The following is a 27,942-nucleotide window of genomic DNA, read 5'->3' as shown; positions in this document are numbered from 1 at the left end:
CTTTTGAGCCTTTACTGGAGGCAGATTTTAGGTGTTTGACCTGGAAGGTTGTTTTTCTTTTGGCGATTGCATCGGCACGCAGAGTGTCGGAATTGGGAGCTCTGTCTTGCCGGGAACCATATCTGGTTTTTCACGAGGACAGAGCGGTTTTGAGAACGATTCCCTCCTTTGTTTCAAAGGTGGTGTCATCCTTCCATTTAAACCAGGAAATTGTAGCTCCTGTTTTTTCATCTACTTCTCAGGCTGATCTACAGTCTATGGAAAAGTTCGATGTGGTCAGGGCTCTCCGCATTTATGTTAAAAGAACTTCGCAGATTAGACGAACAGACTCTAACAAAAGAGGCTGGCCAGCCTCAAAACAGTCCATTGCCAGATGGATTACGGCAACCATTAGGCAAGCCTGCATAAAGGCTAACCGTCCTTTGCCAGAGAGACTTACGGCCCATTCCACCAGATCGGTAGGGGCATCATGGGCAGCAAGAAATGGGGCTTCTGCTGACCAGCTTTGCAGGGCAGCCACCTGGTCTTCTGTCCATACATTTACCAAATTCTATCAGTTTAATATATTCGCATCCGCGGATGCAAATTTCGCTTGTAGTGCTCTACGAGCGAGCGGGGCTTTTGGAGCGGTCCCACCCTTAGGGGGCTGCTTTAGAATGTCCCCATGGTAAGCAGTGTCCCACAGACTGGATGAAAGAGAAAAGAGGATTTATATACTCGCGTTAAATCTGTTTCTCTGATTCCGTCTGGGGGACACTGCGATCCCTCCCTTCTGCCTTTCCTCTGTATGCTCTTGGTTGATTGACCAATCTCCTTGGGGCTTTTTAAATAACTGAGGAGGAAGAGGCGGGGGGATTGTAGAGGGGAGGGGTCTGTCAGCAGTGCTAAAGATTAACTAGCTAGCTGCCAACTTCCCGAACTCCCCTCCACAACCCATGGTAAGCAGTGTCCCCCAGACGGAATCAGAGAAACGGATTTAACGTGAGTATATAAATCCTCTTTTCTATTTTCTTTTCAGCAGTGGGTGGTTGTTTTTGGGTTTTTTTTGTTTTGTTTGCTATGCTCCTAAATTAGAGCTTGCCCCATTACTCATTTACCTGGTCCTGCACAGACCGTTCGCATGGTATATTTCAATGTTTTCGTCTGAGACTGAAGTGTGGATTCTTAGCCATATATTGTGTGCGGAGTCATGATGTTTCCTTAGCGGTAACTGTTAATAAAAAATAGAGTAAAAATATTGATGTAATATAGACACACAAAATCCCCTTTATGTGAATAATGATAGAAGACAATATGTTAACAGTCAATATGATAAGAGGTTGGATTGTGATTAGAGAGGAGAGATCAGAGATCTGTAATGGAAAACTGCAAAAGTGAAGGAGATGATGATCTATATAGAGACAGGTTGAATTAGTCGCGAGGTGCCGCCGGAGATCGCCTTGCTGTCCGGCTGCGCACATTGCTGGCTGATACGGTACCAAAATCTCCGCTAATTTTTCCTTGCATCTCTATGGGACGCGAGGGAAAGCAAAAAATAAAAACTATAGAACAGTACTACTGTGGAATTATGTGACCTGTGGTAAAGTGGTAAAGTCCTATAGCCGCTTACCTCTGTATGCTTATGGCCAACTCCTCACTGAGTGCTAATACCTTTAAAGTTTATACTAGATTACATTAATGACATAATGCATGGTCTGGTAAGTGACACGTGTGAGCTGTACCCTTCACCTCTGTACACAGTCCAAGGGTGCTGTTTTCAGATCTATGTGGTTATGTTCTCCTGTCCAGTGTACTTGTCTTGTACTCTTGCAGGGATCTTGCAAACCACCAAAAAATGGCTTTGACCAGAAGCGACCACACGGGCCAATGAACATTACATCGCTAGTTCGATTGTGTACTTCTGTGCCCAACCAAGTGTACATCTCCTGGGCTTCAGACGCCGGAAAGGTGGGCGAGTTTCTAGTACTATTACCTGCAGGCTATTCTTTGCCATTCCTTTGTCTTATTTCAGTTCTAGGTTCCATTGCCTTAGTTGTAAATCACATTCAAACATCTGTCTCGTTTGCCCTGTAGAATTACTCCGTGTCCGTGTACTTGGTCCGCCAGCTGACGTCTGCAGCCTTATTACAGAAGCTAAAGATGAAAGGCATCAGGAATGCAGACCATTCCCGAGCACTAAGTGAGTCTATGGTATATTGTACCTAGTCCATCTCTCAGCTGCTTCTTCATCAGTACACACTCTGGTTTTACTTGATAACATTCCACATTAGACAAAAGGAGCATACAAAATTGTAATGAATGGTTTTTAGCATTCATTACACTGCTTACCATAAAAAAAAACAACTAATTGATCATCGTAACAACCTGTAGTTTCCACTTTTCCAACTACCAGTTAATAACTTCCACATGTATTTCCCGATATCTGGTCTATAGGTGGTGGACATAATAATGAACTTTGTTAATATGGCGTTGAGACGCTATTTTCCTATACAAACTGTATTGTACTTTGACCAGACGCCAATACATCCTGAAATGTTGCAGATTCTTACAGTGTTGGTGAGGGAGGGAATACTCTTCACTCTCGTCGATCTGTGGTCTTTAAAGTTCTTACAAAATTCTTCAATGCAGACCACAGATTATGACCGATATGTAAGGACCATTTTTTACATCTCATAACTTCCTTCTAAAGATTAATCTTCATGATGAAGCTCAATTTTAGAAAGTGTGTACAAAATGTCTCTAAACTTCTTCAATTAAGATGTTGTAGTATATCTCGCCTCCCTTTTTTTTTTTTTGTCAATACAAAATAGTTTTGACATTTGAAAATGCTGTAAGTCAGGTGTGGCCCACCAGTCATGGACCAAGTGCCAGAAATATCTATAGGTACTGAATAGAGCCAACTTTACCTTCTATATGTGTGTGCATATACATATATCCAGAATAAACATGCACCTACTTACCATACACACATACATTGAAAATGTAACATCATTTACAATAACTTGCTAAGCAAAAAAATAAAATTCCCAACATTGCCAAAATGTTCAAAATAATCATCAAATCAGCTCTGCACTGCACAGCACTTACCTCGCTACTGTGTCCAGCAGAGGAAGGTTTAAAGGGCTAAGGTTTAAATAGTCTCTTCATAGTAGCTCAAACTGATACTGCATCCACAGTCATGTCACTCTGACCTCTATACATCCCCATGGGATCTCCCCACATGCTATTATACCTCTCCACATGCAAATCGAACATTCCCACATGCCCTTTATATGCGTCAGACCTCGCCACATGCCCCTTACATGCCCATCAGCCTCCCCACATGCCACCAGATTTCACCACATGCCCCTTAAATGCCATCAGACCTTGCCAGATGCCCTTCATGTCCATCAACCTCCCCACTTGCCATTAGATCTGCCCAAATTCCTCATGCATGCCATCAGATCTCACATGCCCCTTAATACGTAGGAAGAGCACACGACGCTCTCTCCTCCTCTTTCCTTGATTTCATTGTCTGTGACCTCCACGTGGCTGCTATCAGTCAGGCAGGCAGCTGCCGGCACCTGGAACACTATACTTAATTGATGCTCCCAGCCACTTAATATACACTTAATATAAATACATGGACATTTTTGAACTTGGCAAGAAATTAAATAAAATGTTCAAATTTAAGTTGATGAATCTGAGTTCGCTTGTACATGTGATTTGCGACACTATTTACCGTTCATTTTTTTTCTTCAAATCTAAATTTAACCATAGGGCGTAATTATGAACTTTAGAAACCATAAGTTTTCGGAAAACTGCTCTATGATTGTCAGCCTTTAAAAGTACAGTACGATTTTCGAGAACCTTGTTACAAATAACTGTTGATTTTGGCATTATATACCTATGCCTCAGTTCATTTGTGAACTGTAATATTCCTGATGATCTGTATGGTTGGGATTGCTACGTTTTAACAATCCCCCCTATTTAAATACAATAAAATGAGGCATGAACAAAAAAAAACTACATATATACTGAGCTTAGTGCTACTAAACAATAACCATAAACACTTTATACTGGATCTGAATGTAAGAGGAATTTGTTCAGATATGGGAAAGTAATTAACCCATGATATGTATCAGGTCTACAAGACCTACTGCTAACAGTATGTTGTGATGATCGTATACTGTGATTGATTACAAAGCTTTGTCTTCTTTTTAATGTGTGTGCTCACAAGGACATTAGATTATACTACTGCATACAACGTATATTATTCATTCAAGTTAGAGGTAAGGCAGCTCGCTAAACATTGACTATATTAAACAGCTGTTCTTATATTCCTGCACAATGTACAGAGTGGACTTAGGGAACTGTGACCTCCAATATCCGGTCCCTGCCAGGTTGCCTACGTTTGGTGTAGTGTGTGTGTGATGCACTGGAATGCTTTCCGTTTGTTTTCATAACCCTGTAATATTTGGGAATTATTTTTTTCAGTAAAGGAGAAAATGACCGCTGATCCGGATAGTGAGATCGCTACAACCAGCCTGCGTGTCTCGTTGATGTGCCCTGTAAGTACGGCTTTGTAGTAAGTACATTTACTTATTTTCTTGCATGAAACCTTTGCTAATAAGAGCAGGGTCTTGTAAGATTTCTGTATTATTTGGAACAGGCCTGTGTACCAGCGCAGATGTCCACTGGGTGGCAGTACAGTCCTATAATGAAGCTTTAACCCGACACCTATTCCTAGCTCCGGACACTCCTGCTACAGAAAGTAGCCTTTGGCTTAGTTTGTCCTGCCTGGGGAGAGAGGTTCTCCCACATGATTAGTGTAGATTTGCACTAGTTAGCCTAGGTATTTGATTTCAGGGGATGTGATATGCTGCCTTCCCCTTTAGATTGATAGTCACCTCCTTGCTGCCTGTACATTTAGCTGGGACTGAGTGAGACTCATTCCTTATATGAGGTGTCTCTTTCCCCTCTTTGCATCCCTTTGCACAATGTACTGGGGTTTTTTTTGGGCACTCTGTCCTTTCCTTTGGCTTATTCCAGCGGTAGGAGACTATCATTGCCCTCCTGCCTGTGCTGTTCCCGTCAGTCTTCTCACTGCCATGCCTAATGTGGGTGGAGGTTTGTGATCTGGGCTGGGTACTGTATTCCGGAGCTTGGGGTACCAACACCCACTATGGCAACAAAAAAAAAACCACAATGACTGTAATAATGACATTATTTAAATGTAGTCTTAACACAGACAGCGGACATTTCTGAAAACACTGATATATGACTGGTGGTAATTCCGAAGATACTGATAGCGGCGTCTGAGTTTGACATCACACAGGTGACCAACATTCAAATGTGTAAATGTAAAGCGGCAGTAGCACCAGCCGCAGCCTAACCCTTACATTAAAATGCTGCTTTATATGTTGATGTCGCTCACTTGCGTGTCGTCAAATTCAGGCGCCGGCATCCAGTATCTTCGGAATTGACACCAGTCGCTTAGCACTGTTTCTGAAAATCTGTGTTAAGGTAAGTAAATTTAATTGATGTCGTTATTTCAGTCATCATGGTTTTTTGTCGCCATATTGGGTGTCGTATTCCAAGCGCAGGAATACTGATTACCACCGAGTGATCTCCCCGATCACTTGTGCAACGGTCCATTCAGCCACTAAGAAGAATGCTTGACCTGAGAAAGAAGGCCACCAACAATTCCAAGACTAGATCTAGTACCTGGTGTCTAAGGTAGTCAGGTTAGCAATTGTCCTATGAAGTTACCCCCAAAGTAGACACTGAAGGGAAGAGACATTCCACTCCACCAGAAAATCTTGGTCATGCTGGTAAGAACGAGACCAGGTTGATGGGCGTAAATCCCTTAAGTCACGTACTCTGGTCTGAAGGCCTCTACAAGTTAGTCACCTGATATAAAGAAGAAGAAAGGATAATGTATACCCCTGAGGCTCGTTGAGCGTCGAAGGTAAAACAAATATATAGATATAAATAGAGAGTAGAGGGGAAATCACTTATTACATATAGTGCACACAGTTCAGTCATAGGACACAAAGGTGAGAGCCTAAGAAGACAAAACATACCTCCCATAAAAAGACTATTTCCACATGAAGTGAACACAAGAGGACCAGACTACTAAAGAAATATTATGTGCGTCTAACAAACGCCATCTTGTTGTTTCAGATGACACAAAGTCACATTTCCCACAAATCGTACAAGAGTACGTCTGTATGAAACCGAGGTCACATTGGTAACATGACTACTGCACATAGATACTGCCCTGTACACATTCTAAGAAAGCAAAGCCTATGTAAGATATGATTCCTTCCATAACCCAGGTAGCTGAAACAGGAAGGAGCAGATAATGTAATGCTTACAGTTTAGATGATTGCATGCCCTCTTAGACACATTGCCTTGTTACCATAAACGCAAGAGGAAGGCATCTTTTATTTTGCGGTATAGTGGTCCTAGATATTTAATATCAAAGAATACATTTATAGCTTGAACTCTTAACATCCATCTGACTATATCCATGTGACTGTTCCGCTCCAGTGTTGAAGAATATATTTCATTAGATGATATAAATAAGTTTCAGGATTGTTAAAATCCAGTTGTGGAATACAGCCATTGTTAGTAGAAGCATTGCCGTGGGTCCGTCCTTTCCCTGCCTACGTAACATCAAGTTAACGATTTGTAGATCATTGTGTCCAAAATGAGCAGAGAACTTATAATCTGGTGGCAGATGTTTAGATAAAAGGCTGCCCGATGAAACGGTGTCAGTAGAAATCTTTAACCCAATTCGCCAGACTCTGACTCCTGAGAATTCTAGATTCTGTGATCTAGACATGGGAACGATGGGGACTACCAACTTACTGCACGTTATTGGTGTTAATGGCACAGAGATTGTACTAAAATAACGAATATTAACAATAGCGTGACAGTGACGGTACTAACACTTTTAAAGCGTGTGATATTTGTTTTAACCGAATACAATAAAGTAGTTTTGTTGTACTGCTCGAACAATGTTGAAACCTTTTACTTTTTCAGAGATTGTCATTTGTGTTTCTATTTCTGTGCTAAATCAAAGTTCCGCTAAGCAATATACATCAGTACGTTGTAGATCTAGAAGCTTTAAATTGATTGAGCAATATTACGCTCTTCAGCTTGGGAAAATGAGATTAACCTTTCCTTGCCGAGCTGTCACCTGCACGCACTTACAATGTTTTGACGCCGTACTGTACCTGCAAATGAACGAGAAGAAGCCCACCTGGATCTGCCCCGTGTGCGACAAGAAGGCAGGCTACGAAATTCTAATATTGGACGGGTACGTACAGATGTCTTTACTAAACGGGGATGTCTTGTGGGTCAGAAGGGCACCTACTGGCTTGCAGCCTACTTCAGTGCGTTGTCCTCACAATAGGGATCAGTGGGTCCTTTTGTGAGGACTGACATTGGGGTTCTCCATGGTGATCAATTGACCACTATTCTGAGATGTGTTTAAGTTCTGATGAACAGAGAGCAACGCACCACAGAGGCCGTCAGTAAGTACCTTAGAGTTTATACGTTAATACCTGTTTCCATTGGCAATTATTTGCTGTGCATGGAAGGAACACTTTGCTGTGTACTGCTGGCTTATGTGTTCACATTGAAACCAAGGAACTATCCAGTCTGTTAATGGGGTTATAGACTTCAGACAGCCCCTTCTTAAACTAACCTTCCCCTTGCCTATAAATCTGCAATAGAGCTGTTGTGCCTTAGTCTGCCAGATACGAGCGTTGGCACTGAGGAAGTGTGGGGGGGAGCAGGGTAGGCCGTCCTGTTATACACAAGGGGGAAGGTTAGTTTACTTTTAATTCTGTCCAGATATCATGTTCCTGTGACTCTTACAGAGTTTGTAAGGGATAAAAATTCAATAATATAAGTGAAGTATTTTGATTGGAAATTCGGCTGTAAATCCTTCTAATCATTACTGTAGTTTTTCATTTATTTATTTTTGTGATATATCCTGTACTGGGCCATTTGCTCTTTCATTTTATTTACCAAATATATAATTAGTGGTTTTGCCCAATAGAAACTCCTATCAGGGATTCAAGTGATCTGACTAATCTGGGAGAGTTTCTACGAGTGATTTGAGTAGAATGAAGACATTTGTGCGTCTTCCTATCATATCCTCTCCGACCTTAAAGTATTGCAGGATCAGTAGAAAGCATTTAAATTACTAGAAGAAATCTGAATACTTTTACAGGCTCTTCATGGAGATTCTCAATCAGTGCTCAGACGCAGATGAGATCCAGTTCCAGGAGGATGGCTCCTGGTGTCCCATGAGACCAAACAAAAAGATACTGACCTCGCCAAGCTCTCAACATCCAGCCATTGAAGGTATGTTCTCACACAAAGGCTAAGCGCTATAAATGGTCCTATGCTATGTAGAATTAAACACTGTCTAAAAGGTTCTGGGTTCTATTTATTGTTTGTTGGGTAATTGAGGAACACTGACACCTGCTGGTCACCTTTCTTAGTGCTATTAATGCAGGTATATGATGACTCCTACTTCTGAAGCTTAAACCTTCCAAGGTAACTACCATACTGTTTAAAGTTGAATGAGTCAAGCACACATACTTGGCATTGGTATAGTCGGGGGACCAAGTTGAGTCAATTCTTTATATTTCTGGATTTGCACTAGTTGCGTGGTTGTGACTATGGAAAGAATGACTGAAAAGTGTATTTTTATGGGGGTCACAGCATGGTCCAGTATAAGTCCTGCCACCAAGACGGTAGATGCTAAATAAAGGTGAGAGGGGAGAGTATTGCCTTAACTGTATCCCCTGCCTCCTGATTGCGATGTATCTGACAAGGCACTCCCCATGCTCACAGTTATAATTGCATTGCGTGCCAGTGTCACGGGTATGTGACATTAGATAGTAGGACTTGGCCCCCTCTGACAATCCTTCATCGCCCCTACCCACCATAGTAAAACCTGCAGCCACTATCGCTAACGCTCATATAAGGGTGGGGGCTCCCTCTTCAGATCACTTGGATGCCGTTAGCGCTTATCTATGGGACCAATGTAGGGGCATGTGGTTTTTGCAGTCCATATGTTACATAGTGACAGAGGTTTGGACGATCCATTAGTGTCTGTCGGAGACAATTCCTCCCTCTGCTACTTTTACTTCTCTCTGCGTGACACCATCAGCAGCATGAAAGTGTAGCAATGTTCCCACCGTCTGCCCTCTGGTTTTGCTATCTGGGAAGTTTATTAACCCTAGTTTATCTGTGTGGTGTGTATGTTAGGGACTGTAGACTGTAAGCCCCAATTGGGCAGGGACTGAACTGAATGACAAAAAAAAAATATTCTCTCTACAGCGCTGTGGAATTGGTGGCGCTATATAAATAAATGGCGATGGTGAACGAACACCCTACAATAAAGGACAGTGTGTTTTCTTGGGTAGTGTCTCCCTCTTATGTCGACAAACAAGTAAAGTGTACTTTGTGCTTGTGGTAAACTAAACAATACTATGGATTGATGAATAAACACATTCAGTACACATATATGAACATCTTCAATTCAAATGTCGTCTAATAATCTTCTTGTGTTAGACGTACGAGTTTCTCTTTTTCCAGTGTCGCATATGGGAAACCAAACAACAGAAAAATATCATTGTGCAGATTAATGTCAGAGACTTAATAAGTAGTAGATCGGAAAATTCATCTTATTTCCCTTTAAACTTTTGACCAGTGTGATTCAAATGTATTTAAAGGTTAAATAGAATTCCTCTTATTTAATTACACAGACATAATAATCGTGTCTCTTCTTCTATTTTAAAGGTGGATTTCTAGAGTAATCAACCACTTATACAGATGTAACAAACACTTATGTGATTCCTTTGCATTTTCAGTTAAACATTGAAAGAGGCTTATTTCATTCAAAGGAAAGAGTCATTTGTGAAATTTTCTGAAAAATGAACAAACATTTTTTATTACCAAAATATAAATGGATAAAAGCATTCCAACGTTATGTAATATATCCGATCCCTGTATAGATGTACTGTTATCCCGTTCAACACAAAACAGTCATGAAAGGAACGCAGAGTGCCGTCCTGTGAGTCTTTCGGAGTTGTCTTCACTGTGTATCGTATCCCCCATTCTCGCTGTCAATGCATTTCGAATATACAAATCTGGCTCAAGGTGTGTCTCTTTATCCCGACAAGGCAATACTTTGTCAGTTCCCAGAGTTTCTGCCTACAGTGGTTTCCCCAATTCCTCCTCAACGCACACAGAATTAAATAAGATTATAAACCCTTATCTGCCAGCGACTGTTGAAAAACATTGGCCGATTAAAACTGTAGATCTCTCACCGAGTTGGTTTTATCTGCAGTTAGGTAGTTTAAGAAAACATAGGTGTGCACAACCTTCCAGCATAATTCAGGCATTAACATGACAGTATATGGCTTTGATATAAACAATTCCTCTCTGTTGCAGGGTCTCCAGTTATCGGTGAGGTGTACTCTGTGAAAACGCCCACTGGAAAGAGTAAGAAGGCTGAAGTCATAGACCTAACTGTGGAAAGTACCTCTGAAGAGGAAGATGAGCCGCCGAGTAAAAAGGATTTTCTCCTATTGGCCAATTCATTGTTGAACCAAGAACGGTGCGGAGATCTTTTTACTCATTCTGCTTTACCAATACTGCTTACTGAGAAATGTTATGGTGTTCTATCTGAATAGATGTTCTGCTGTCTCCTCCCTCACTAAATACGTAGGCCACATTGCTTTCATTATATTTGCTGAATTCAGCAGGGTCTGATGTTCACCTTTGGAATTCCAACAAAGTATATTCATGGCCAAAAGTTTTGAGAATGACACAATTATTGTTTTTCACAGAGTTTGCTGCTTCATTGTTTTTAGACCTTTTTGTCAGATGTTGCTATGTTATACTGAAGTAAAATTACGAGCATTTCATAAGTGTCAAAGGCTTATGCTTTATGCAAAGGGTCAATATTTGCTGTGTTGACCGTTCTTTTTGAAGACCTCTGCAATTCGCCCTGGCATGCTGTCAATCAACTTCTGGGCCACATACTGACTGACTGGCCGCCCATTCTTGCCTAATCAATGCTTGGAGTTTGTCAGTATTTGTTAGTTTTTGGTTGTCCACCCGCCTCTTGAGGATTAACCACAAGTTCTCAATGGGATTAAGGTCTGGGGAATTTGCTGGCCATGGACCTAAAATTTCTATGTTTTGATCCACAAGCCACTTAGGTATAACTTTTGCCTTATGGCAAGGTGCTCCATCATGCTGGAAAAGGCATTGTTCATCACCAAACTGTTCTTGGGTGGTTGGGAGAAGTTGCTCTTGGAGGATGTTTTGGTACCATTCTTTATTCATGGCTGTGTTTTTAGGCAAAATTGTGAGTGAGCCCACTCCCTTGGCTGAGAAGCAACCCCACACATAAATGGTCTCCGGATGCTTTACTATTGGCATGACACAGGACTGATGGTAGCGCTCACCTTTTCTTCTCCGGACAAGCATTTTTCCAGATGACCCAAACAATCTGAAAGGGGATTCATCAGAGAAAATGACTTTACCGCAGTCCAATCCCTGTACCTTTTGCAGAATATCAGTCTGTCCCTGATGTTTTTCCTGGAGAGACGTGGCTTCTTTGCTGGCCTTCTTGACACCAGGCCATCATCCCAAAAACTTGGCCTCCCTGTGCGGGCAGATGCATACACACCTGCCTGCTGCCATTTCTGAGCAAGCTCTGCACTGGTGGTGGCCCGATCCCGCAGCTGAATCAACTCTAGGAGACGGTCCTGGCGCTTGCTGTACGTTCTTGGGCGCCCTGAAGCCTTAACAATTATTGAACCCCTCTCCTTGAAGTTCTTGATGATCCGATAAATGGTTGATTTAGGTGCAATCTTACTAGCAGCAATATCTTTGCCTGTGAAGCCTTTTTTGTGCAAAGCAATGATGACTGCACGTGTTTCCTTGCAGGTAACCATGGTGGTAGTTTCAAGCACCACCCTCCTTTTAAAGATTCTAGTCTGTTCTAACTCAATCAGCATGACAGAGTGATCTCCAGCCTTGTCCTCGTCAACACTCTCACCTGTGTTAACAAGAGAATCACTGACCTGATGTCCGCTTGTCCTTTTGTGGCAGGGCTTAAATGCAATGGAAATGTTGTTTTTGGGATATAGTTCATTGCCGTGGCAAAAAGGGACTTTGAAATTAATTGCTATTCATCTGATAACTCTTCATGACATTCTGGAGTATATGCAAATTGCCATCTTAGGCAGCAGACTTATAATAATAATATTTCTCTTTCATCCGGTCTGGGGGACACTGCTTACCATGGGTTGTGGAGGGGAGCTTGGGAGTTGGCACCTAACTAGTTAAACTTTAGTACTGCTGACACACCCCTCCCCTCTACAATCCCCCTGCCCCTTCCTGTTCAGTTTTTTTTAGGTGCCCTGGAGTTGGGCAGTGTTTTTTAGTACTAGTGTAAATTTAAGAAATTTTCTTTTATTGTTTCTATTTTTTCACAGGTGGCAGCGCTGGAGTGTGTTCTACTATAGAGAACACACTCACAGCAGGGCAGCGCAGGCATTCCCCTGTCAGCTGAGAGCCAGCGGCTCTCACTGACAGGGACTGGAGGAAAAGGAGATGGGTGCCTGATTGAGGAGTGACAAGTGGTCCCAGGGACCGCTGCACTCCTCTAGCCTCCCCGATAACCGGCGCTGCCATTACAGGCATAGAACGCCGGTTATCGGATTGTGAAGACGCCGGTGGCCATCTTGGTTTTCGTCAGGCAGCGGAGGAAGGGGGCCATACCAAAATCCCCCCCTCATACATAGGGGGGGGCGTCGGATATCTTCCGTTGCGGAGACCTCTGTCCTAGAGGTCTCCACTACTCTCCCACGCTTAAAGCAAGGTTTTTATTTGGAACCTTTTTGATAAGAATATCGCCAAAATTGAAGGGGGGGGAGCTAAAACATAGAGTTCCCCCCTCCTTGCTGAAAGAGAGATGGTCTTTCCCAAGGTTCTGGCGCCAGCAGAAGCCCGGGAAGAGGAACAGAGCTGAGGGAGAAAGCACAGGACTGCTGTTGGACTTCTCCCCCTTATGGCCCTTGGGCTAAGTATCAGCTTTAGTTAAACACATTTCTGATTGTTATAATACTGGGCTAGCAGGTTTACATTATAGTCTCCTAATAGCCTAAATATTTTATGGTGTTTAAATTTACAAGTACAACTTTTAAAAAATATATCAGTTGATTAATTGTTATTCACTCTGTTCCTTCCATACTTTATTCTCGCTCTCTCTCTTCTCTCTATCTGTTTATTCAGCTAGATTGATAATTTTGTCTGTGTGCTTGGTGTGCCTTCCTTTATAAAAATGACAGATGAGGGAAAGGGCCCTATAGCAAAATATTTCAAATGTTCCAAATGTCATGTAAAATTACCTTGTGGCCAAAAGGACCCTTTGGCGCTCTGCACTGCATGCGAAGCAGGGGTTCCCACTGCGCAAACCCAGCAGGTTACAGCCCCACCGACGGAGGAACCGCCCTGGGTGGCCTCCCTGACACAGTCGGTTACCTCTTTAGCTCAGATGGTGTTTCAATCAAATCAGTTGCTATCTACTGTGGCAACTTCGGTAGCTAGTAATGCTAATACGCAGTTAGACCTCCCGGCTTCCTCAGGCTCTAGCGGTTCGAGTTTGCCGGGACCTTCATCATTACAGACTGACCCAGCCCCTGTTGCTACAAATCCGGCATGGTCTACAGCCTTTATAAAGGGTTTGAACAATCTTAACCAGTTGCTTGATTCCTCTAATATCCCGCCTGCTAAAAGAAAGAGGCCTAGATCTGTTAATCCCCTTATGGTCCTTTCAGACTCTGAGGAAGAGGGAGAAATTTATTCGGATCCTGACCAAGGTCATCCCTCGGAACAGGGAGAGTATCCTAAAAGCCAATTTATTAACTATTTGGTTTTAGCGGTAAGACAGGCGCTGGATCTCCCAGAGCCAGAGGATATTACTCCCAGAGACAGAAGTCTCTTTAAAAAGGCCAAAAGGAAGGCCAGCCGTTTTCCCCCTTCCGCAGAACTTAAAGATATTGCTGAAGGGGCATGGAAACAACCTGAGAAAAGGTTCTCTATCCCCAAAAGGTTCTCTTCCCTGTATCCCTTACAGGAGGAAGAAGTGGTTCGCTGGGAGAGTATTCCCAAGGTAGACATCCCTATTGCTCGCTTGGCAAAACATACTTTACTTCCAGCTCCTGGTTCAGCGTCCCTTCCGGACGCCAATGACTGCAAGGTTGAATCCCAGCTCAAATCCATATTTGCGGCTGCGAGTTCTGCCTTCAGACCTACGTTTGCCTCAGCCTGGGTGGCTAGAGCCATGGAGGCATGGGCAGACCAGCTGGCAGAGGCCTTACAGGACTCCGAATTTCTTCCCCTAGCTTTGCATTTAAAGGAGGCTTCGGGGTATCTTTATGAGGCGGCCCAGAACTCAGCGGCGGTTTCCTCTTCCATTCAGGCGGCCTCTATTTCAGCAAGGAGTACGCTATGGCTGAAATACTGGGCCCGGCTCCACAGCGTTTCTTCCAGACCCCGCTACCCCGAGATCCATCAAGAAGACAGGCTATACAGGATTGTGTCGCTTCTCTTCTGCTTCAGAAGGTCATCTGCAGAGTTCTAGATTGCCAGAGTGGGAGGGGTTTTTATTCCAACCTGTTTCTAGTCAAGAAGCCGGACGGCTCCTTTCGTCCCATCCTAAACTTAAAGGGCCTCAATGTTCACTTAAGGGTGGACAGATTTCGGATGGAATCTCTAAGGTCAGTAATAAACGGCCTAGAGAAGGATCAGTTCATTGCGTCCATAGATATAAAGGGCGCATACCTCCACGTTCCCACTTGGATCCACCATCAATCCCTTCTCAGATTCTCAGTGGGATCATTCCACTACCAGTTTCGGGCCCTCCCCTTCGGCCTCTCTACAGCGCCAAGGGTCTTCTCGAAGATTATGTCGATAATGGCAGCATGTCTTCACCTGCAGGGAGTTCAGGTCGTTCCTTATTTGGACGACCTACTCATCAAGGCTTCCACAGAGAATTGCCTACGTCATCACTTATCCCTCACCCTGGCGGTTCTCGAGGGCCACGGATGGCTGATAAATTCAAAAAAATCCCAGATGGTTCCGTGTCAGCGCATGGTTTTCCTGGGACTCATCATGGACACCAGCAAACAAAGGGTGTTTCTCCCAGAAGAGAAGATCAGCTCTATTCAGACTGTAACTACTCAGGTTTTGTCTTCTCCCAGCCCCTCAATGCACTTGTGCATGAGGCTACTCGGAAAGATGGTGGCCTCCTTCGAGACCATTCCCTTCGGTCGAGCCCATTCTCGATGTTTCCAGTGGGATCTATTGTCAAAGTGGTCAGGATCACACCTACACCTGGAACTTCAGAAGACCTCTATCTCAGAGGGCGAGAGAATCTCTTCAGTGGTGGCTGTTTCAGGATCACATGAATGTGGGCAGATCCTTCGCACCATGGTCGTGGATCATAGCCACGACGGACGCCAGCCTGAAAGGCTGGGGGGCAGTAATCCTGCACCTCCGACTCCAGGGACGTTGGTCGGTTCAGGAATCAGCCCTATCAATAAATGTATTGGAATTGAAGGCCATTCTCTTGGCCCTCCGGGGAGCACAGTCCCTTCTCCGGGGCCACCCTGTCAGCGTTCAGTCCGACAATGCCACGGCCGTGGCATATGTCAACAGGGAGGAACCAGGAGTGCAGCTGCAATGAATATTGCAGCTCAAATTTTGGTTTGGGCAGAACAATATGTTCCAGCTATATCGGCAGTATACATTCCAGGAATAAGAAATTGGGAGGCGGACTACCTAAGTCGAAACCAGATGATGCTGGGGGAGTGGTCACTCCACCTGGAAGTTTTCCAGTCTCTGGTTCAGAGGTGGGGTCTTCCGGACATAGATCTCATGGCCTCCAGACACAACAGAAAGGTTCTCAGGTTTTTGCGCGAGGGCAAGAGACCCCTTAGCGGTGGCAGTGGACATTATGACGATGTCATGGGAGTTCAGGTTGGGATACCTGTTTCCTCCGATTCCCATGCTTCCTCGCGTACTCGGACGAGTAAGGCAGGGCGGTCTGCCAGTAATTCTAATAGCTCCCTCATGGCCGCTCCGAGTCTGGTATGCGGACATAATCTCTATGCCGGAAGGACAGGGTTACCGTCTTCCGTCTCAAAATGACCTTTTTCTGCAAGGCCCCTTCCGTCACCAGAATTTACCTCCGCTCAGTTTAACGGCATGGCTGTTGAAGCCAGCCTCTGGAGGGCTAGAGGTTTTTCCTCCAGCGTAGTGAACACTATGATGCGAGTCAGAAAGCCAGTTTCAGCTCGCATCTATCACCGGATTTGGAGAGCCTACATCAGATGGTGCGAAAATAGGACATGTCACTCGTCCTCCTTTCGTCTCCCTCGCTTGTTGGCTTCTCCTTCAGGATGGCCTGGAAGCAGGGCTTCGGTTAGGTTCCCTAAAAGTCGTCACTTTCAGTATTTTTTTCACCTGAAATTGGCGGATTTACTGGATATTAGGACTTTTCTCCAGGGAGTCTTGCATATTCAGCCTCCCTATGTTCTGCCTACAGTACCATGGGATCGTAACCTGGTACTGGATATGCTTAAAGGGCCTCCTTTTGAGCCATTACTTTTGGCAGATTTGAAGTGGTTGACCTGGAAGGTCATTTTTCTTTTGGCTATTGCATCTGCACGTAGGGTTTCAGAATTGGGAGCTCTGTCTTGTCGGGAACCATATCTGGTTTTCCACGAGGACAGAGCGGTGTTAAGAACCCTCCCCTCCTTCGTTCCAAAAGTAGTTTCGGCTTTCCATCTTAACCAGGAAATTGTAGTTCCGGTCTTCTTATCTACTTCCCATTCGGATCATCAGTCTATGGAAAAGTTAGATGTGGTTAGGGCTCTCCGCATTTATGTTAAAAGAACTTCTCAGATTAGACGTACAGATTCTCTGTTTGTCCTTTTATGATGCTAATAAGAGAGGCTGGCCAGCCTCAAAACAGTCCATTGCAAGATGGATTACGTCAACCATCAAGCAAGCTTACATAAAGGCTAACCGTCCTGTGCCGGAGAGACTTACGGCCCATTCCACCAGATCGGTTGGGGCGTCGTCGGCAGCGAGAAATGGGGCTTCTGCAGACCAGCTTTGCAGGGCAGCCACCTGGTCCTCTGTCCACACCTTTACAAAATTTTACCAGTTTAATGTATTTGCATCTGCGGATGCAAATTTTGCTCTTGCTTTACGAGCGGGGTTTTCAGAGTAGTCCCACCCTTAGGGGGCTGCTTTAGAACGTCCCCATGGTAAGCAGTGTCCCCCAGACTGGATGAAAGAGAAGAGGATTTATGTGCTTACGTTAAATCCGTTCCTCTGATTCCGTCTGGGGGACACTGCGATCCCTTCATTCTGCTTTTCTTCTGTGTGCTCTTGTTTGACTGGCCTTTTTTCCTTGGGCTTTTTAATTAACTGAACAAGAGGGGGCAGGGGGATTGTAGAGGGGAGGGGTCTGTCGGCAGTACTAAAGTTTAACTAGTTAGGTGCCAACTCCCCCAGCTCCCTCCACAACCCATGGTAAGCAGTGTTCCCCAGACGGAATCAGAGAAACGGATTTAACGTAAGTACATAAATCCTCTTTTGTGTCATTCTCTAAACTTTTGGCCATGACTGTACTATTCTTCGAAAGGGAGGGGATTAAATAGTTATTTTACTTACCTAATGAATAAAGAACATTGTGATCATTTTGTTTACAAAAGGATTTTAACACACAAGCCATCAACGGAAAAACGGGGGAAAATGGGCGGTGCAGAAGAGCGACCCTCTTTCCTGGATAACTCTATTCCCTTCCCTAGTTTACCGAACTTTAACCCCACCAAAGAACTATCAGGTATGTTCTCTTCAAACTAATAATGTTATTTAACCGTGCAGCACCCGTGGGAGCTGGGTGACACTGTGGTTGTGGCAAACATTGTAACACCACAAAGCATGAACAAGATCAGTGTTTTTTAAGCATTTAGGAGATTTTAGAGAAAATCTATCACCAATTCAGGATAGATGACTATAAAAACACAAGTTTTTTTTAAAAAGATTACATACAGCAAAAAAAAATTATACATAAAATGTAAACACACCGAGAAATACCATAAATTGGTATTAATCAGGTGCAATTCTTAACAGTCTGAAGTGTATATATAAACGAATGCACCAGTAATCGTCATCACCATTTATTTTTATAGAGGAAACCGGAGCACCCGGAGGAAACCCACACAAAAACGAGGAAAACATACTAATAACACACACAGATAAGGCCATGGTTGGGAATTGAACTCATGACCCCAGTGCTGTGAGGCAGAAGTGCTAACCACTAAGCCACCATGCTACCCTAGTAATAGATGGTATCATGAATAACCATTCCTCCAAAAGGCTGTAGTAATGCCAATGGAAATAAAAACACAGATTATGTATAACTTTTCCTCTTGTGTAGCTGTCTCTTTGAGCCAAGGAGAGTGAATTTTTAATGGCAATGTCCCATAGCGTGTCAATAACTAACAAACTGAATGTTAGAGATAACCGGTTCAATTGACATGTAAATTTCACCCATGTCCAATTGGGGGAGATCGGGGACGTTGCGGTATACAGTAGTAAAATAGGCGTTGGACACTTTAAGATACTTGTTAACTAGCCCTAGCTCCTCCCCTCCTTGTCCCCTTTCCTGTGTAGGCACTCTGCTAGGCAGCCCCTTTTACTCTGTTGATTCAGTTTAAAGTTTATTTTATTTCTTTCGGCTTCCAGGCTCTTGCCTCTATTCTTATCTGAGCTGCATTGACGGCTGAAGCTATTTGTTGGCACCTACTTCAATTCTGCAGCGCACAGCGTGTAAGGCTGTGCGCTGCTTGGAGCGGAGGATCAGAGGTGCCTCTACTGCAGCTCCCATCGCTGGACAACTCCGGGGAGCTGGCTATAGGTGGCTGTTCTGCTGGACGGCTGTATCCAGTGCTGGGCCCTGGGATAGGTGCTTCTTTCCCTCTCCCTGTACGTCCTCCCTGATGGTCTCTCACACCTTGTGTGCAGACATCAGAATAGGTAGCCATTTTGGCGCTCCAGATTCTCCATTTTCTGTCCCTTGTCTTGTAAGGTGACGGGTTGTGGGGTGGTTTTGTCCCTTAGACTGTTTGGACTCTTTGGCCGTATTGCAGGCTCACTTTCTTTGCTTTGATTGTGTGCTGCTTGTCTTTTCTGTGTATTTTATCATGTCAGATAGGGGGAGATCCTTGAGGGCTAAGGCTGGAATGACTTCTATGACTAAGTTCACCTGTTCCATATGCAGCGAAAAATTGCCTTTGAGACCATCAGACCATCTTGCTCCTGGGCAAGAGATCTGGCTGTCTCAGCAGACACAATGTCTGTTATTGGCGGTTCCGCTTAGTTTACTTGTTCCCACCGGTAGCCATGCTTCCAAGGTTCTTAAAGAAGGTAAAGAGAGAATGTGTTAGTCATTCTAGTGGCACTGGATTGGCCTCAGAGGACCTGGTACACCAACGTTCTTCATGGCGGATGGTCGGTCATGGCGTCTGCCGCTCTGGCCAGATCTGTTAAGTCAAAGACCGTTTTATATCTCGGTTTAGAACATCTGGCTTTAACAACATGTTGAAACCATGATTCTTCACGCTAAGGGCTTATCTGAGCGTATTGTGCAGACCATGCTTCGGGCTTGGAAATCGGGTTCAGCTAAAATATATTGTCGTGTCTGGAGAATAAATTATGCCTGGTGTGAAAGGAAGGGGGTACCCTACCTCCTCTATTCGATTGTCCAGGTCGCTTATGTTCTTGCTGGACGCTGGTTTGCGCTTTTAGTTCACTTAAGGGTCAGGTGTCTGTTCTTTCTGTCTTTCAAAGAAGACTCTCTCTGATGCCTGATGTGAAATCCTTCATTCAGGAGGTGCTTCATATGTAGTCTCCGTATTTGCCTCTGGTAGCACCTAGGAATTTAATTCTGTTGAATGCTTTGCAGCATTTCTCTTTTGAACCTTTGGACACAGTGGATTTGAAATTTCTGATGTGAAAGGCTAGTTCTTCAGCTAGTAGAGTTTCAGAGGTTGCATCATTATCCTGCAAGTCTCCTCCTCTTGTCTTTCATGAGGATAGGGCCTTCTCCTCTCTAAATGGGTGTCCAGATTCCACATAAATTAGGACATTGTCATCCCTGCCCTGACCAATTGTCGGTTTCCAGAGGATGACGTTTCTCTTCGTTGTCTGGATGAGGTCCGAACTTTGCCTATGTATGTGCGTAGGACTCCAGATGAAGCATGACTGAGGATCTTTTGGTCCTCTGTGACACACACAAGAGAGGCTGACCAGCCTCTAAGGTGATTATTGCTTGATGGTGTACGGCTGTAATCCGCCAGTCTTATAGTGCGGATGGGCAGCCTGTTCCAGATAATCTTAGGGCTTATTTAACGAGGTCGATCAGTGCTTCCTGGGCGGCATGGTGTCTTGACTGAGCAACTGTGTGAAGCGGCCACCTGGTCCCCCGTTCACATCTTTACTCTGTTTTACAGGTTTTATGTGTTTGCATCAGGAGATGCCAGATTTGTGAGAAAAGTGCTTTGTGTTGTTTTGTCTGAGCATTCCCACCCATGATGTCCCCAATACCCCCATTGTCTCCAAATTGGATGTGGGAGAAAATAAGAATTTTATGCTTGCATAAAAAAACCTTTTCTCTTAGTCCGTTGGGGGGACGCCTGACAGCCCCCCTTAAAGCTCTGGTTTCTCCTTTTGTGTGACGTTGTGTTTTTGTTAAAAAGAATGTTGGTGTTTTCCTCTTTCTCTGTTGTTTGTGTCTCTATTGTCTCCTTTTCTGTGTGGCTTGGTTAAACATAAACTGAAGCCTAATCAGGAAAGGGGGTGTAGAGGGGAGGAGCTAGGGCTAGTTAGCAAGTTTCTTAAAGTGCTCATTGCCTATTTCCTTACTCTATACCCCAATGTCTCTGAGTTCCCCCAGTGGACTAAGGGAAACAGATTTTACATAAGTATAAAAAATCCTATTTTGCCAGCTTCTCCCCTTTCGGAATCCATGAATCCCTGTAGCATTGGGAGTAAATGCGGGCAGCAGGCACTTGCTGACCAAGCCCATCAGCTCTGTATTAGTCCCGTCCTCCATCTTTGTTCGGCACCATGTGATATAGATATATAGAGAGAGATTTAGAGACACGCACACACTTTGTTTTTGGTTTTTTTAACAGTTGTCTTTTTTTAAAAGTAGTGATCACTGAAAATGTCAATCCAAGTAGAAAACCGCACTAGAGCACCCAGGACCCAGGGATTGCATACAGATTCCTATGGTGAAAGTTAGTCAGATAGCACCAGTTCTTGCTTGACGAGTTTCATTACAGGTAATTTCTTCAGGAGCCGAGAGAGAACTGCAAATCGTTATAGTAGACATAATTACAAAGCAGGTGTGTATATTAATCGCCTCTCATCTGTGCTGCCTATAGTTACCTAGTATCTATTTTAAAAAAATGTTTTGTTTTTTTTTTCATTATTTTACATACATTTGTACATAAGAAAATCTATCCTAAAATCTGATTTAAATAAAATTTGTAGTATAATAAGTTTGTAGAAATGTTTATCCAGGAGTGTCTTTTGGCATCTTTTATAGTCTATCCTATCTTGTTGAACCAGTCCACCCCACCTTGTCGTCCGGTTCTATAATACGATAAGTTAATAAGTCATCATCTTGTAGTTCTTTGAAAGCCCATCACTCAGCTAATGATTGTTTTTAAGCTGAGGATTATTTTGTTCCATATGGCTTGATGATTCTATAAGTGTGTTCTTATAGAACAGATCTATTTGGGAATTTTTATACTGTAATGGGTAAAAAGATGATTTTTTTTAAATGGTCTCTTGGAAGATAAGACACATATATGATGGGCCCCTGTACACCCTCTGTACAAAGTTACTGCTGGGGCTTTCCTGTCTGTCTGGTTACTTGCTCACTCCTCACTTCCTTTCTCCCTGGCGCTTCCAACCTCCCCCGCTCCGGGCCTGGCGCTTCCAACCTCCCCCGCTCCGGGCCTGGCGCTTCCAACCTCCCCCGCTCCGGGCCTGGCGCTTCCAACCTCCCCCGCTCCGGGCCTGGCGCTTCCAACCTCCCCCGCTCCGGGCCTGGCGCTTCCAACCTCCCCCGCTCCGGGCCTGGCGCTTCCAACCTCCCCCGCTCCGGGCCTGGCGCTTCCAACCTCCCCCGCTCCGGGCCTGGCGCTTCCAACCTCCCCCGCTCCGGGCCTGGCGCTTCCAACCTCCCCCGCTCCGGGCCTGGCGCTTCCAACCTCCCCCGCTCCGGGCCTGGCGCTTCCAACCTCCCCCGCTCCGGGCCTGGCGCTTCCAACCTCCCCCGCTCCGGGCCTGACGCTTCCAACCTCCCCCGCTCCGGGCCTGGCGCTTCCAACCTCCCCCGCTCCGGGCCTGGCGCTTCCAACCTCCCCCGCTCCGGGCCTGGCGCTTCCAACCTCCCCCGCTCCGGGCCTGGCGCTTCCAACCTCCCCCGCTCCGGGCCTGGCGCTTCCAACCTCCCCCGCTCCGGGCCTGGCGCTTCCAACCTCCCCCGCTCCGGGCCTGGCGCTTCCAACCTCCCCCGCTCCGGGCCTGACGCTTCCAACCTCCCCCGCTCCGGGCCTGGCGCTTCCAACCTCCCCCGCTCCGGGCCTGACGCTTCCAACCTCCCCCGCTCCGGGCCTGGCGCTTCCAACCTCCCCCGCTCCGGGCCTGGCGCTTCCAACCTCCCCCGCTCCGGGCCTGGCGCTTCCAACCTCCCCCGCTCCGGGCCTGACGCTTCCAACCTCCCCCGCTCCGGGCCTGACGCTTCCAACCTCCCCCGCTCCGGGCCTGACGCTTCCAACCTCCCCCGCTCCGGGCCTGACGCTTCCAACCTCCCCCGCTCCGGGCCTGGCGCTTCCAACCTCCCCCGCTCCGGGCCTGACGCTTCCAACCTCCCCCGCTCCGGGCCTGGCGCTTCCAACCTCCCCCGCTCCGGGCCTGGCGCTTCCAACCTCCCCCGCTCCGGGCCTGGCGCTTCCAACCTCCCCCGCTCCGGGCCTGGCGCTTCCAACCTCCCCCGCTCCGGGCCTGTTCTTGTTAATATACTTCGGAAAGCATCTCTAGGATTATGGTGGTGTCACACAGACACTATTCACATCACAGTGAATGCACAATAATTTTTCTTAGAGTAACATGGAGAGAGGATGTCACTCAAAACGCTGACAGCAGTATTTTAGACAAAGTGTTTAATAATTATTATTTAATTATTATTAATATTATGCTCTCCACTTAAAATCCATTACACACGAGCAGAGCCCATCACACAAGGGTTTTAAGCGCTACACCTGCAAGGAAAATTCAGTTGCTGGAAAAGCGCCAGTGTGAATAGCACCTGTGTGACACCAACCTTGCGGAGACCGTTTATTGCAGACTCTTTGTCTGCTTGCTTATGACTGGAGCAAGTTAGTGAGATGATCGTCTGAATTACGTCTCTGTCCTGGAAGCTATTGTGCTGATCAGAACAATGAATTCATTAGCAGCAATTGCAGAAGGCCAGTATAAAAAACAAAAAGTAGTATCCAACTTTGGGGATTAATTAGTATAGATCAGTACTTAGCTGGTACCCATCACTCCAACACCCGATCTCCTGTTGTGACAGTCTTAGCAGAACTGCATCATCTGTCTCCTGAAAGTTAACTCCGACTCTTCCCTTTCTCTAGGTTTGGATCGTACCTCAGGTGATTCTCAGGTAAATGTGGCTCCTCATTCTAAATTACAATTTTTTTTTCTTTCTGGGGGACAGAAGTGACCATATTTACATACCTGCCAATCTAACTCCTTTTCTCTGTGTTTTAATGGTCAGTTTATGCCTTTGCAATTGTTTTAAAATTCCATTAACCTTGGCTCAGTAACTTAGTGTTCAAGAAATGTATTTTTGCAAATCTTTTTGTGGCAATAACTTACATTGTTAATGGCATTGTTCCAGTATTGCTAAACATACATAGTTAACGATAAGCATAATAAAAGACAACTCCGCGACTTAGACGACAAAGCGTGGACTCTCTCATGTTTAGGTGAGCGTGAATTGCTTTTTACTTGTGATCCGTTAAAGTGAATCCGGTTGGCAGCTGTGTAGTGATAATGGCAACTTCAGTGTTTGAAATGTTTCTATTACTCCCACTGAGGTCATAGACTGACTGTACATCACCATTATACTTCTCGTGTTCCGTACGAGTTATATTTAACGCCCTATCTTCAGCATACTCTAATACAAGGAGTCTGTCTTTCTGTTGCACATAGCTTAAAAAATAAATACCGGTCCATCCAATTAAATCTTTTTTTTTTTATAGCTTGCAATTAATTGCGTTTATCTAGAAATAATTGGCAAATGATAACCTCTTATTCCCTGTATGGTCCTTGCTGTGAAGTAGATCAGACAAACCATTGTACTGACCTTGAATTTAGCTATAAATGTTAGTCCACTTATAACGGAGCTTCTTTGGCACAATAAACAAACTTGTCTTTTTCTAACCTATATACCTTAACCTTTCCATTCTCTGTAATGATGTTTCCTGCCTGTGGCTCCTCTGGAGTTATACGTCCTTTTCACATTGAGCTGCACAGAACCGTATTACATACTCAAGATGCAGTGTCGCTAGTCATTTATAGCATGTTAATTCTAAGTTTCCATCGCACATATTTATCTCCTTTTCTATGCATCTCTGGATGGATGGATTCACCTTTCTCTGTAGTCCATTTTGCACTCTATATACCCTCAACAGGGGGGCATCTAATTGTAGGTGACATTGTTCTCAGCCTAACCTATATGTATAATTTATATTCAGATTGCATCGCAGCTCTATAGTTATCGGTTTTCTTTATATAGATTAATGCCTATACTTATACTGTTGTGATTATATTGTGGAACCCCCAGCTTCCATCTTTGTAGTCCCCGCCCCCTCCCCCTCATTCTGTCTTCCCCATTGGGTGAACTGAGTTTAATTGACACTTAAGATTCTATTATAAGGTACACACACAAGTGATCAGAGTGGCCACAAGGCAGTAGAACATACTAAATTCATGACTTGTCTCGTGATCACTCGTGTACTGTTGGCGTGTTCATAGACTTATTAAATCCTATTTTACATGTCCGTTATGCTGCCCTCACCAAGCATGGTGAATGCAGCTTTGACAGGATGTATAATGATACTGTGTATAGCGCAGATAGTCACATATATCGCCAAGTAAAACCTGATTATTCTCCTCCAAAGCCGTTTATTTCAATGAACAGTGATTTGAAATCCATGAACGGATAGAAAAGCATAAACTTAATTCATCTTTTGTAACATTAAATACCAAACTCTACTCTGTATATAAACATACATTTTGTTTCAGGATTTTGTCCCTTTAAACTAAGTTCTTTAGAGCAGAAGTAAGCAAACTATGTCTCTCCAGTTATAATACAAATCATGTCATACCCTTAATTTCCTCCTGTAGTCGTCTTCCACTATTTTTAGCTATTGCTGTAGGATGTTGCAGCCATTTTGTTCTATGACACATCAGAGTGAGGATAGCTGGAGTGTTATATTGTTACCGTGATAAATTCTTGTATTCTCATGAGTACCATTTATTTCAAGCAGTACTATCCCCCTATGTTTTTGGGTAGTCACAACTCAGCTCGTCAAACCAGAACCATTCCTCTTCACGGCGACGAAGTCATGAGCCGCTTCCTTGAATATTGCGCTAACCGCAAATCGCCCTCCATTAAATTCACGCAGAGGCAGAAGCACTTACAAGGAACCCGGCACCTCAAGATGCTTCCGTGAGACACTCATAACTCTTGTTATTTATTGGTTTGTGTACAGAATAAGACCTCAACAAGTGTTGGGTCATGTTTCTTATTTGTTGTTTGAAGAAAGCACTAGGTCTGAGTGGACATTTCCTATACGGGTTTTGTTTTGTTGATCTGCAATTTGCACATGTTCAGTTTGTGTAAATATGTGTAATTAAAGAAAAGTTAATTGTAAATAAGTATTTTTATAAAAAAAAAACAAAAAACAGCAAATAGTATCTTAAAGCCCCTGATTTATTATGCTCTCAGAATGACAAGATCTGCAGGTTATTTAAGACATGCAGCGAACGGTCACATTTACATTTTGATCTCTACATTTCATCCACCTGGAGTCACGCTGCAACTTGATTAAGTTTAAGGTGGTGTTAGGGGTGGAGCTATTAGCACAGAGGGTGTGGCTATTACAGAAATGGGCAGGGCTTGGACTTATGACAGAGTGAGCCAGGCCCGGCCCCTGCAGCGTCTGGATTATTTAAACATTTGGACCAAACAATAAAAATTCCTTAGAAATTGTTATGTTTAGGTCAGAAGACCCTGCATATGGTGTTTGTAAAGCACATCTGCAAGTGCTATCTGACTAAATCTTTTGTTTCCTTGTTATTACAGTTCAGGTTTGTTGGCTGCTGTTTCATAAACTGATAAATCTTTACACAACCCATACACAGTTTTGTTGTGTTTTTTTTTGTTTGTTTATTAAAAACATATACACTTCACTGGTAAATGCCCGGTGATCATCAGCATAATATTAGAAAAATATGAAGCTGTTATAATTACCTAGTGAAATATTCACCCTGGACCAGATTTAGACATAAGTCCACGTGTGGCACATATAAATCTGTGATATTAGTGGACAAAAGGGATTATATCTGCGCTAATACCCAGTTCAGTAGGAGGTGGCTGCCAAAGATGGGGACAGTGTAAAAGGGGGGGACCCCTCCCCCTGGTTGGATATCAAAGGACCACAAGAAAAGACTTGAGGTAGTCCCTAGGCGCCTGTTTGTTGTAATCATTAAGGTATATGTCAGAGACCAATAGGTATTTAATTAGGTCCATACAAGAACACAAGGGTTAAATGGAGATGTATACTCCATATTCCAATATCATGGTACTGGTTTAAATTAATAATAATACATGCAGCAGGTAAGCTGACATTAAAAGTTTTGATTCAAAAAACGAACACAATCCGCTCGTTTTGCAGTGATGGCACAAAGTATATAGTGACTTACAGCAATCTAGCCGATATAAAAGGTTCTATTCATGAACACAAATTACTCACTTAAACGTGATAGTCCAGGTTGATAGTACAAGTAATAAAGTTCAGCCCGATGGTGTGTATCGATTGAAACAGGTCCCGAAGGATAATGAATATTTGTAGTATCACACTCTGTGGGTAATATTCCCCGAACTGATCACATAATAAAAAGTCAATAAGATGGATGCGAGTCACTGAACGCCAAAGGTGCACAAGGCTCCGGTGTGTCACAGGAGGGTAAAGAAGGTGAACTTACCCCGATCCTGGAGGGCCCGCTCTGCAGATGCCTATTTCAGGAGGCCGCTAAGTGGTTCTCCGTCCGTGTTGCTCGGCATCCAACTGTCAAGTGAAAGTACGTGATCCGCGCATGCGCATGCAGCAGTGTGTATCCGATCTGTACAGACGTGCAGTTGATGTGGCAATACAAAAGTGTAGATGATAGTTGATGCTGGTAAATCCGTTTGGAATTCCTTTCCTACGCGTTTCGCCCAATAATAGGCTTCCTCAGGGATGTGTGGAGGACAAAGGCCACTTTGCCTCCCTTATATAGTTGTTTAAACGGAGTTGACCAATAGAAAGTTTTTATAGTCCAGATGTATTAATTAGGACTTTTCAATGGGTAAATTCAATATATGGCAGCAAATTATTGTACATGGTATTGAATATATATGATATTCCTAAATAGAGATCGAGAATGTTGAAAAGTTGCAAACATATATTAAATTTACCCATTGAAAAGTCCTAATTA

The 27,942-nt window shown here is 44.2% G+C and overlaps 1 protein-coding gene across 12 annotated transcripts in view; it reads left to right on the top strand.

Moving 5' to 3' along the window:
• PIAS2 (protein inhibitor of activated STAT 2) overlaps positions 1 to 26,602 on the top strand; it is a 50,883-nt gene extending 24,281 nt beyond the window's left edge. For 2 of the 12 annotated variants that reach the window (XM_075186124.1, XM_075186109.1), the window contains exons 6-15: positions 1,813 to 1,947; positions 2,074 to 2,179; positions 4,477 to 4,550; positions 7,146 to 7,306; positions 8,228 to 8,361; positions 10,462 to 10,627; positions 17,811 to 17,941; positions 21,447 to 21,509; positions 23,811 to 23,839; positions 25,728 to 26,602. In XM_075186124.1, the coding sequence (XP_075042225.1) occupies positions 1,813 to 1,947; positions 2,074 to 2,179; positions 4,477 to 4,550; positions 7,146 to 7,306; positions 8,228 to 8,361; positions 10,462 to 10,627; positions 17,811 to 17,941; positions 21,447 to 21,509; positions 23,811 to 23,839; positions 25,728 to 25,916 (1,188 nt within the window). In that variant the 3' untranslated portion in view covers positions 25,917 to 26,602. Of the gene's footprint in view, positions 1 to 1,812; positions 1,948 to 2,073; positions 2,180 to 4,476; positions 4,551 to 7,145; positions 7,307 to 8,227; positions 8,362 to 10,461; positions 10,628 to 17,810; positions 17,942 to 21,313; positions 21,540 to 23,810; positions 23,840 to 25,727 lie in introns of those variants that run through there. The other 10 variants (XM_075186148.1, XM_075186119.1, XR_012679145.1 and 7 more) reach the window with 10 other exon arrangements.
• The last annotated feature ends 1,340 nt before the right edge of the window (positions 26,603 to 27,942 follow it).

The sequence above is a fragment of the Mixophyes fleayi genome, chromosome 1, assembly GCF_038048845.1.
Source record: "Mixophyes fleayi isolate aMixFle1 chromosome 1, aMixFle1.hap1, whole genome shotgun sequence".
NCBI lineage: Eukaryota > Metazoa > Chordata > Amphibia > Anura > Limnodynastidae > Mixophyes > Mixophyes fleayi.
Note: the sequence above shows the minus strand (reverse complement) of the source record. Positions and strands in the feature narration are given on the sequence as shown.